Source organism: Sorghum bicolor, chromosome 4, assembly GCF_000003195.3.
Source record: "Sorghum bicolor cultivar BTx623 chromosome 4, Sorghum_bicolor_NCBIv3, whole genome shotgun sequence".
Lineage (NCBI taxonomy): Eukaryota > Viridiplantae > Streptophyta > Magnoliopsida > Poales > Poaceae > Sorghum > Sorghum bicolor.
The window spans coordinates 5,234,304-5,245,763 of record NC_012873.2 but is presented as its reverse complement, the minus strand read 5'-3'; the positions used below and the strand labels follow the sequence as shown (position 1 = coordinate 5,245,763).

General features: G+C 41.8%; 1 protein-coding gene across 1 annotated transcript; it reads left to right on the top strand.

The window, feature by feature from the left end:
• On the top strand, positions 4,657 to 10,076 carry LOC8079402 (autophagy-related protein 11). Its single transcript, XM_002453360.2, has 5 exons — positions 4,657 to 6,434; positions 6,828 to 8,499; positions 8,603 to 8,820; positions 8,909 to 9,122; positions 9,427 to 10,076. Exons 1-5 carry the CDS (start codon positions 5,461 to 5,463, stop codon positions 9,781 to 9,783), a joined length of 3,435 nt encoding a protein of 1,144 aa, XP_002453405.1. The 5' UTR covers positions 4,657 to 5,460; the 3' UTR covers positions 9,784 to 10,076.

Genomic DNA, 11,460 nt, shown 5'->3' with positions numbered 1-11,460 from the left:
TTATCACCTCTGCCGCCACCTGTCATTCCTTCCTCAAGCAACACAACCTTGGATCTAGGGCACCCCGTCTATTCTCCATCCACCCCCTTATGCAAGATAATCCCTCTCCGACTAGCGCATAAGTGTGCCTAGGCGAGCACTATGTGGAACATTAGGGCTAGCTCGACCACAAGGGGAGAAGAGGCAGCCGCCACCCTCTATGGATAGATTAAAAGTAGGAAGAATCGACTAAGGAGAGAGAAAAAAGAAAGTAGAAAGACTATAGGTCGATAGATGGATCCACATGTCAATGTGTCATCTCATGTTTTTGTTAGAAAATTTCAGGGATAGAACAATTTCATATTTATGTTTGGTTGGAAGGATCAAATGGTTCTATTTTTTTGTCTGTTTGGATGGACGGAGAAAAATAAGATGGTAGTTCAGTTGGGCACCATCCTGTGGTAGCCACCTAACAGTCAAACATCTTGTCTTCTTCCATGTTAAGGCTCCCTCACCTCTCTCTATCTCTTTTGTCCCCATGTTGCTACTCACCGAACCACAAGATAAATCTTGGTGCCATCCTCAACTTGTAGTTTGCGCTTTCAACCCTGCTCTTTACATGTGCGTCTTGGGCTTACGTAGTTGATTAACTTTTGTTTTTTGAGTATAGTTGTTTTTTCTCACTAGAGTAGCTTGTGTTTCTAGCTTGTTTATTTGTTAGCTCTAGTGCGTAGCTTAATTGCTTTCAACTTTGTCTCTCTAGACCTGTGTACGAGTGTTTGTTTAGCTTGTTAGATTAAGTATAAGTAGTGCTTGCGAGTTTATATCTTTATAAATAACTCTTATGCCTAGTTGTATTTGTGTTTTTAATAATTTTGAATAGACAATGTTTAACCTTATATAGTCATTTACTAGTTCTTTCACGCACTTGCATAGATTAAAAATGGGATAACTTTGTATCATCGGATTTGTTGCGTATGTCTGATTTTCTCTATGCGGCTATGATGATATCGATAGTTATTGTTCCTGAACGGAGTACCTAGAAGCACCCCTCCTTGTAGATAACAAATTGGTCCCCTGCTAATAAAGTCAACACCCACAACAATGATCTAGTTGTGACAATCACCAAAGTCATTATAGATAAAAAGACCCCAACTAAAAATCATTTGATTTTATCGATAGATTATTTAGGTAATCCCTAAACAAAATGTTTCTAAAAAATTATTGTAAAAGATATTTGTGTCTTCTCCCTTTCTTGTTATCACCAGATTCACTGGAGAAATAAGAAAGAAAGAGACGGTGGCGAGGAGGAAGGGGGTAGTAGTGGCAGCACTATTCAAACTTACGTATCCAAGTCGATCTTGCACTCTAAGTTTATTAGGCATTGTTGGACACAAACAGGGTAGACTACAATATCATGCTATTGTGGGCATCCCATACATCTTCTATACTGTTGATTTATTTTGGAAATGATGTCGTAGTGAATGTTTAAAGGCGTTATTAGTCAGGCACATAGGGCTATTTGTTTGCCTTGACTGAGTTGTCCTAAATGGATGATATTCTCAGATCAGTTTGGTGCAACTCCTTACTACGTTTGAGGCGCCACATGTCAACCACCCCCACCCACCACCTGCGCACACACAAGAGCCCGAGGGAGTCGTGTCCAAGATAAATGAACTTGTGTTTCGCTATGGTTTGGCTATAGGGTACTTCAGTCTAGGTAAATAAGTGATCCCAAAAGACCTTCCAAGCAATCAAACACGTCCCTACATAATTCAATAAAGCCCGGAAGATACTAAATCTGTTTGTTTGGTTGCCTAAGAATAAAGTACATAAACCCTAGTTCAGCTGATGCAATGACGGTGAAAATCCGTTACTTTACCGAGCAATGTGTTACCTTTTTTAGCCAAAATAGCGATTGAGCCATGCATTCGGATGTCAGGTAAGTTTTTTTTGGAACTCATGGGACGAGCTTTTGTGACAAGGCTCTTGCTGGCTCAACCTAGCTAAGTATTTGGTTATAGGGACTAAAATTTTTGGTTTTTGTGAGCTCGCTTGCGAGTGCAATCGAGCACCGAAGCACGCCCCTAGTAGATGGATATATCCAGTCGCGACTCATGACTCACGAGCAGGTGGTCCATTGTAGCTGGGTTCGAGTGGTGGATGGATTTGGTTGATTGGTTCAGGTTCAAAGATCTGAAAATGACCAGAGCTGCTGGCCGCCGAGGCCGATGCCAATGTATCCATGTGAAGGCTGCTGCTCCGTCCATGTTCGGCGAAGCATACAACGTCCGACGCTGATGGCGACCACGATAACCACCTACGTGCATTTCACCATCATGGTTGTTTGCTCGCTTCGCTTGTGGCAGCAGAGACTGATCACACCCACCCCACTGGCTCATGGCGGCTGCGGCTGGTCCCCTCTGGCTGTTGCCTGTTGCAACTTGCAGGGTACTCCTGCGGCCGACGGACGACCGTCGCCCATGATCCTCCACAGAAAAAATCCTTTGCCGTCGTATCGGAACAGTGGAAGATGGCTAGTTGTTGGCTGCTGCTGGTTTTAACGTCGGCGCTAATTTTTAAAAAAGAAAAGAAAAGAAAATGCCGGCGCTGTCTAGATCGAAATTGAAGGATTCCTTTGCTCCCTCGCCGTTGTTTAGCCTAGGGGCAAGATTAGCAAACTAGTAATAATTAAGTGCCCATGATTAGAGCCAGTAAATTGCTTTGAATTGATTGATAGCAACTTCTTTATCATAGTAGTTATATAGACTTATTACAGTTAGTCATTGAGAATTAATGCTTGATGCACAATTCATTATCATCAAGCTTTCGTTGCGTTTATATAATGTACCGTAAGCCAAGACTTGTTCGTAGAACGCAAGAAATTGCGAAATATGGCATAGTTTTTCTATATAGATAAATCGATTAAGTATGAGCAAGAACAAGTATAAGATTATATTATTATTTTTTTTTAAAAAACTCGGCCTGTGTATATGCATATACTACACGTGGCACATGCGTGCACATTCCTTCACATTTTTTAGACAAGAAAACGTCAGTAGTGCACGTTCCTTCTAGAGATGCATAAGCTCTTGGGAGTCAGGGTTCCTTCGTGCCTTTGTGGTGGTGACTTCCAATCTTCTTCAGTATACTTTAGTGTTGTCCTTATGACTTTATAATAAAAGTATGTGTGAGTTTTTGTGTATGTTAGAGTGGTAATTATGCAAGACATTTTCGTCCATGTCGAGTACTCCGGGCCTTTAAAATCTGTATAAATACTAGGTTAGTTTAGTTTTTTGGTCATACGCCAATTTTGTTTAATTTAATCAACTTTATAAGAAAATATATTTAATATCTATAATATTAGATAAATAAATGGACTATTTAAATATTTTTCTGGTGATCTTTAGATTCACATTGTAGCTTGTGTATTTCTCTAAAAAACTTACTAGAAAACTTTACCTAGAAGAAAGGTCAAACAACTTATAGTTTGATGAATGCAGAGAGAGAGTATTAGTCAACTCTTTTACACGAATTAGTAAGAACGGGTCGCATCAGCTAGCGCGCTATGTATGAAATTAGTCTTTGACAATTAGAGTTTATTAATGCATTCCTATTTCCGTTACTCGTGTGACTATTCCAGATATATGGATTTGATGATGTTTGACCTGAAGTCAAAAGAAATATATAACTATAATAATAACACTACTATTCTCGATTTCCCTCACAGGAGTAGAAAGCAAGCTACTATTAGTGAAAATGAAATATTGTGAAGTTAAGTTGTTCCATCTTCAGATTACATAAGATGTAATAGAACATTAATTAAAAATAGTATTTATAAAATAAGTGCCCACTATTTAGCAAACTATAGGACTTTATAAAATGTTTTAAATTATCTATGTGTAATCCAATTGGAAGGTATTCTTATATTATCAATAGTATTCGAGTCACTATATCACAACTCTATATACTAACAAAGAAGAATGAAACAACTTCCATACTATAACCATCCTGTGTCCGTAGTTAGTTAAACTTTCTCTTTAACGTTTAGATCGATCGATTATTGTAGTGTGAGAGCCTGCGAAAGAAGACTCATTTTTTTACTGTGAGATACGGTTTAACCCAATCAAAATAATCCATAGTCATATATAATATAATAATAATATATAGTACTGTACTCCAGATAGTTTGTGTTTCACGCACCTAACTGCTACCTCGTGCCAAAAAAAAAAAAGCCTTCGGAGTCCGGATGAACAAAGGCCTTGTTTAGTTCCAAAAATTTTTTGCAAAATCGACACTGTAGCACTTTCGTTTGTATTTGACAAAAATTATCCAATCATAAACTAACTAGGCTCAAAAGATTCGTCTCGTCAATTTCGACCAAACTGTGCAATTAATTTTTATTTTCATCTATATTTAATACTCCATGTATGCGTATAAAGATTCGATGTGACGGGGAATCTGAAAAATTTTGCAAAATTTTTTGAAACTAAACAAGGCCAAAGCCATGGTTGTATAGCTTGGTACATCCCCTACACCGCCACTCTTCCGGAGGAAGCAAGGAGCCCTTCTCCAATAATTCACGCACACGTCAATTCATGAGTCTATAAGGGTCTTCCTGCAAAAGTTCCGCAGCATTTTTTTAGTACTATTATATACTGCTCCACCTCCGTCGTCCGCTCCGGGCTGCCGGAGTCCAGACGCTAGACGGTAGCTTGGTCCACTTTTCTATTCACCCCCCTTTATTTTACTTTTTGTTCTTTCTCTCCTCCGCCGTCCTTCCCTTCCTCTCCCTCATCTCCTCTTCTCCCCGATGCTAACGCTACTGCTCGTCAATCTCCCCTCCCACACGGAGTAGTAGAAAAAGAAAAATCCCATCCATCCCGGTTCCTTGATTCGGCACAGGCCCCTCGGAGACCGAATCAAACCCCATCGGAGGAGTTGGATTGCTTCCCGGAGGTCGCTTCCGTCTGTTAATCAAGAAATCCCAAACTTCTCCTCGCCCGAATCCGTGCGGGCTTGGTGAAGCAGGGTAAATTGGGCCAGGAGACGTCGGTCCCGACCACGAAGTCCCCGTCCCTCGCCGGAATTCCAAGAAAGCCGCCGCCTTCCGGCCGTTCTTGTTGGTCGGGGGAGATAAAGGATTTGGTGCATCTGATCGGAGGCGTGGGAGAGAAGGCCTCGGCGGACGTTGTTGGCTCGTGCTCTTCTTCGACGGACGGACGGAGGCTGTCCTGCCGGAGAGGTTAAAGAGTTTGGTGTTTCGTGTTGAACTGTGCGCGCCCGGTGGTTGCTTCGTTTGGTGGTATTTGGTAGAACTGTAGATAGATTTTAATCTGAACTGCGTGAAGCAAAAAAAAAAGAAAAAAAAGAAAGAAAAAAAAAGAAGATTCGGTTTTGGAGTGGAATTGTGGGGAGCCAAGTCGAATCGCAAGGAAGAGTTTTGGAGTGGAATTGTGGGCGAGTCGAATCGCAAGGAAGATGAGTTCCGGGTCGGCGGTGACAGGCGGGGGTGCGGAGGAGGCGGCGGCGGTGCCGCTGGGGCAGAAGCTGATGGTGCACGTGGCGGAGAACGGCAACACACTGGAGTTCCAGTGCGGCGGCGACACGCTCGTCGAGGCCATCCAGCACTCCATCCAGCTCCACTGCGGCATACCGCCCAACGACCAGCTCCTCCTCTGCGGCAACACCTCCCTCGACGGCACCAACGGGCACGCGCTCGCCTACTACAAGCTTCCGCGCGACGACCGTGAGGTCTTCCTCTACAACAAGGCCCGGCTTCTTGCGGACTCCCGGCCCCCAGCGCCGGAGTCCCTCTACATCCCTGAGCCAAATATTCCACCGCCGCCCCGGCCGCAGGACTCACCACCTGTGGACGCATCTGCAGACCCGGCGCTGAAGGCGCTGGTATCTTATGAAACAAGGTTCAGATATCACTTCCAGGTCGCCAATGCGGTGTACCAATCTAGCTTGGCAAAATTTGAGCTGTGCAGGCGGCTTCTGCGGGAGGGGCAGGTGCAGGAGCGAGCGCTGGACACGGCACGGAGCAACCTAGAGCACACATTCCGGAAGCTCTCGCAGCGGTATTCAGATTTTTTGCGGTGCTTCACTCAGCAGCACCGTTCACATGTTGAGATGCTGGCTAATTTTGAGAGAGATGTACAGAAGCTGCGTGCTGTTAGGCTGCATCCAGCGTTGCAAAGTGAGGAGCGGCATTGCTTGATGGACCTTCTCAAGGAGAATGACCTGCGGAAATTGGCTGACGGATGCTTGAGCTCACATAAGAAGTTTGAGGTTAAGGTATCACAGCTGAAGGCCAACTTCTTGGAGCTGAAGAAGAGGGTGGAAGGCTTATTCAATGCCATGAGCTCAGGTGGGTGCAAGGATGTTGAGAAGCTGATAAAGGAGCATCAGGGAATCATTGGTGACCAGAAGATCATCATGCAAGCTCTAAGGTTAGACTTAGCATTTGTATGCCTAATTATGTTGCTGTTACCCGAAAGACTCTGGGAAATATTTATTTCTACTGTGAGAGATTTGGCCTGAGTAATCTAAATGGCTTCATCATACCATTCTTTGGAAAAAAGAAAAATGGTTTAGCTTGGTTGTATGACTAGTCTATTATCGTGGAGATAGCAGGTTGGCTTGAAACTTAACAGTGCCATTTTTACGATTTTCTGCTTCTGCTGCTACAAATAGCTTATCAAGGGACTTGCTTCTTTCTAATTTATTCATTTATTATTCATTTGGAACTGAAATGTGTGTTGTTAGCAACCATTTCTTCGATTCCCCACGATTATGCTACATCCTGTCATAGTATTATATGCTGAAAACTCTTTTGCTTGCAGTAAAGATGTGGACACCTCAAAGAAGCTTGTTGATGACTGCTCAAGTTTCCAGCTATCTGCTTCTCTCCGCCCTCATGATGCAGTCTCAGCGGTTGGCCGTATCTATGAAGTACATGAAAAGGATAACTTGCCCAGTATACGGAATTTTGATCACAGGCTTACAAAATTGCTTGAGAAATGCAAGGACAAGAAAAATGAAATGAATACTTTGGTCCATGTTTGCATGCAAAGAGTAAAATCTTCTCAGATTAGCATCAAAGGCATGATGAGTGAACTCATTGCATTCCAAGAGGTGATGGGCCATCAAGAAGATTTTGATAATCTGAAAATAGTCAGTGGCTTGGGTCATGCATATAGAGCTTGTGTCGCCGAGGTAGCCAGGAGGAAATCGTATTTTAAGCTGTATACTGGATTGGCTGGAACATATGCTGAAAAGTTGGCAACCGAGTGTCAAAACGAGAAAACAAGACGAGAGGATTTCCATAGGACATGGAGCAGGTACATTCCAGATAATGTCATGTGTTCCATGGGACTCTTTGATTCTCCAAGCCAGTGTGATGTGAAAGTTGCTCCTTTTGATCGTGATCTTCTTCCCATTGATGTTGATGATGTGGAAAAGCTTGCACCCCAGTCTATACTTGGGTCTTTTCTGAAATCTGAGAGATCACAGCTAGCAAAGCCTTTGCTAAGCAATTCTAGTACCAGTGGAAATTTGAACAAATCTGAGCAAAATCCTCTGAGCGCTGATGATAAGATGGATTTCCAAGATTTTCTGGGGGGCTATGATTCTATTGATATTGCAGGAACTAGTAAGTTAGAAGTGGAAAATGCCAGGTTAAAAGCAGAACTTGCTTCTGCAATTGCAATTCTCTGCAATGTCGGTGCTGAATATGGATATGAGTCTATTGACGAAGGGCAAATTGATGCTGTATTGAAAAAGGCAAGGGAAAAAACAGCTGAGGCACTTGCTGCGAAGGATGAGTTTGCTTACCAGCTTCAGTCATTGCTCACTGCAAAGCAGGAAAAATGCTTGGCATATGAGAAGCGGATCCAGGATCTTGAGGAACGCTTAGCCAACCAGTACATGCAAGGTCACATGGTATCAGGAAGCAAAGGCACGTCTGATTCCCTGCTTTCTGCATTTAAAAGTAACGACTGCAACCTGGATGTATCTGGAGTCAGGCAAACCCAAATACGTGATGAATCAAGTGTGGCCATGGATGAGACCTCTTCAACATCTGAACAGCCATCTAAACAAACAGAAGGTGGTGATGAGAATATGACTGACATTTCAGGTGCACTGAACTTGCAGTTGCTCGATTCAGCAGCATGTACTAATCTGGATGCTTTCATGACAGAATTGCCACGTGATAATGAACATAAGATCGTAAACATTGATAAGGAAGGGCCCATGTTGACACAACTTACTATGGCTGATGCTTCTGATGTTCGTATAGAAGATCCTCTTAGCATCTTAAACTCAAGAACTAATGAGCATCATGCCTTAGAGTTGAGGAATAAGGAGCTCCTTGTGTCAGAGCTGCAGAATACCCTAGATCAAAAATCAAAGCAGTTGGGTGAAACTGAAATTAAACTTAGTGCTATGATGGATGAGGTTAACTCCCTGAATAAAGAACTTGAACAAACCCGGGGTCTTCTTGATGAATCTCAGGTTAGTCATAAAAATCTATGATAATTTCACTGCTATGTGCAAATCGCAATGATCACCTTTCATATTCTTATTCCTCTGATTTTCCCTACATATTTTGATGCAGATGAATTGTGCACACCTTGAAAACTGTTTACATGAAGCAAGAGAAGAGGCCCGAACAAACAAATGTTCAGCTGACAGAAGGGCTGTTGAGTATGATGCTCTGCGGTCGTCTGCTTTGAGGATACATGGTTTGTTCGAAAGGCTAAATAATTGTGTCACTGCACCCGGTGTGACTGGCTTTGCAGAGTCACTGCGTTCTTTGGCTATCTCCTTGGCAAGGTGTGTTACTGTCATTCACATATTTATTGTTCATAGTAAATTGTCTTGAGAGGACAGCTATGATAAAATATTCTCTATTTCATTCCAGCTCTGTAAAGAAGGATGAAGCTGATACCACTGTTCAGTTTCAACAATGCATCAAGATCCTGGCCGACAAAGTTTATTTATTGACACGACAGAGTGCTGATCTGCTAGAACGCTATTCAGCTATGCAGGCAGTACATGGAGGTATCACAAAAGAGTTGGATGAGAAGAAAGAGCTGATTAAGAATCTCTACAATAAACTTCAACTAGAAAAACAGGTTTGTCTTGTAACATATGTAGCCATAATCGAGTACCATTTACTGTTTTACATCAGATGAACACTCATGCACAAAGCAAATTTCATCTTGAATATGATAAAAAAATGAATTTGTCAGAATCGTGATACGATTGGACATCAATATGAGTTTTGTTACTTTAATTTCTTCATCTGGAATTTTGTTACTTTAATTTCTTCATCTGGCAATGAATTCCCATGGCTGATGGATAGAACCATTTACATTTTTTTTTATTGTTCTAACGAGCAAATTTGCTATGTTGTCTCTTGGAAAACTGTTTTAACAGGCCAGCAAGGAGAAGATATCATTTGGTCGATTTGAAGTCCATGAGCTTGCCGTCTTCTTCCGAAACCCGGCTGGGCACTATGAGGCGATCAATCGGAACTGCTCAAACTACTACCTGTCTGAGGAATCTGTCGCCTTGTTCACTGAGCACCACCCGGTGCACCCAGCATACATAATCGGGCAGATCGTTCACATTGAGCGGCGCATAGTGCACCCAGGTCAGATGGGAGGAGCTCCACGCCGTGATAGCAGTGGTGGCCGTCGGTCGCCCGCATCCATGCTCAACCCCTACAACCTTCCTGGGGGCTGTGAGTACTTCGTGGTGACTGTTGCCATGCTGCCTGATGCTGCCCGTTGAAACAAAACACCTTCCTGATCCTGCCTGACAATTGGCTGCTGAAATGAAGGGAGAAAATTGTCAACTGTATATATACTGAAATTTATTGCTATAGACTCTCGATTCTCAGTTGCTTCCTCAAGTTATGTTTGTATATATGATCATCTTCACGGTGTAAATAGACTCGGCTACTGATGCTAGACATCTCTTCGTTCAAGCAGACTGAACATTCTTTCAGCTAGCATCGCATTATTGTTCTTCAATTGGACCTATCGTTTTCGGAAAAAATCTTCATTAGTAGTTTCTGATTTTCAGTTGGGTATATATTCAGTTAATCAGATTGCTGATGCTACACTGGAATTGGATTCTTTTTATTGTCATTTGTTTCGCTGTCATTTAACCATAGTGGGCTGAAAGAAAAACGGGAAACGATAATAAGAAAATGAAAAAAATGCTGATTGGTTGCCACGTAAGATAGTGTTGAAGTAGAAATACTCTTTTTTGAACCAAAAAATAAGCTGAATTCTGTTGCTGATTGGCTTCCCCATCTTTGCCTGTCCCAATTCTGTTGCCGTATAGTAACCTCTTAACATTGTTAAATGTTGGGTTCCCTTGAGGCTTGAGCTAGCTTCAGTGTGTGTCCTTGCACCACCTCAAGGTTCCTTCACCATTTTCCTGATTTCCTCTTAGGCCTTGTTTAGGTTCCTTCATCCAAATTTTTTCAAGATTCCCCGTTACATCGAATCTTTATACGTATACATGGAGTATTAAATATAGACGAAAATAAAAACTAATTGCACAGTTTGATCGAAATTGACGAGACGAATCTTTTGGACCTAGTTAGTCCATAATTAGATAATAATTACCACAAACAAACGAAAGTACTACAGTGTTACGAAATTTTTTCGTACAGAAACTAAAGAAGGCCTTAATTAATGAAACACTGGTGCCCTGTGCCCATGTTCGCGGAAAAAAAAAAATACTACGTCACTACAACATCGCTCACGTCGTCATTGCTTGGCTCCGCGTGCTGTCAAAAGCAGCTTGCAGAAGCTCCCTCATTTGACAAAAGATTGAAGCTCTCCTCGAACTAGCGTTGTGGCCGTAGTTGATAGAATCCTCATCTCGCGTTTTCATCAAATGGAAGAATGCTCATCATGGTTGCCTCTATGGCCTATAACTTTTAGACATGGGGGTGCGACCGCACCCACGAAAAATTAGGAAAACAGTGATTATGTTCAATTTTTCATTGTATATGCACCCATACCATAAAAATCTATGCCTCCACAAGGCTAGCACACTCTCTTTAAATTTGCTCTAGCTCTGCCACTGCTTTTAGATGAAACATATATATGTTGTTTCCGTTCTAGATATGTCCATTTGGCTCTTATTGTCAATTTGAAAATGAGAGAAGAACTTCAAAATGTTCAAAAATAATGTAATTAAATCAAATGCGACATTTTATTTGGATATGGCATCATATATATTTTGTGGTTTTGATTTGAATTAAAATTCTATTCGGAAGGCTATATTTGATCTTTTTTACTAAACTTTTTAGCCCCAAAACGGTTTTCCAGAATCTAGAAAAGATCATCTATATTCAAAAATTTTGAAAAGTGTATTTTATCATGTAATTTTCCAGCATAAGTGTTATGGTTATATACTGGTATACCAAAAGATAAGATTTTTATTTTGGAA

Coding starts and splice junctions, on each gene's coding strand:
- LOC8079402 (XM_002453360.2), top strand. CDS start 5,461: ATGAGTTCCGGGTCGGCGGTGACAGGCGGGGGTGCGGAGGAGGCGGCG. Junction 6,435..6,827: donor ATCATCATGCAAGCTCTAAG/GTTAGACTTAGC, acceptor TTTTGCTTGCAG/TAAAGATGTGGACACCTCAA. Junction 8,500..8,602: donor GTCTTCTTGATGAATCTCAG/GTTAGTCATAAA, acceptor ATTTTGATGCAG/ATGAATTGTGCACACCTTGA.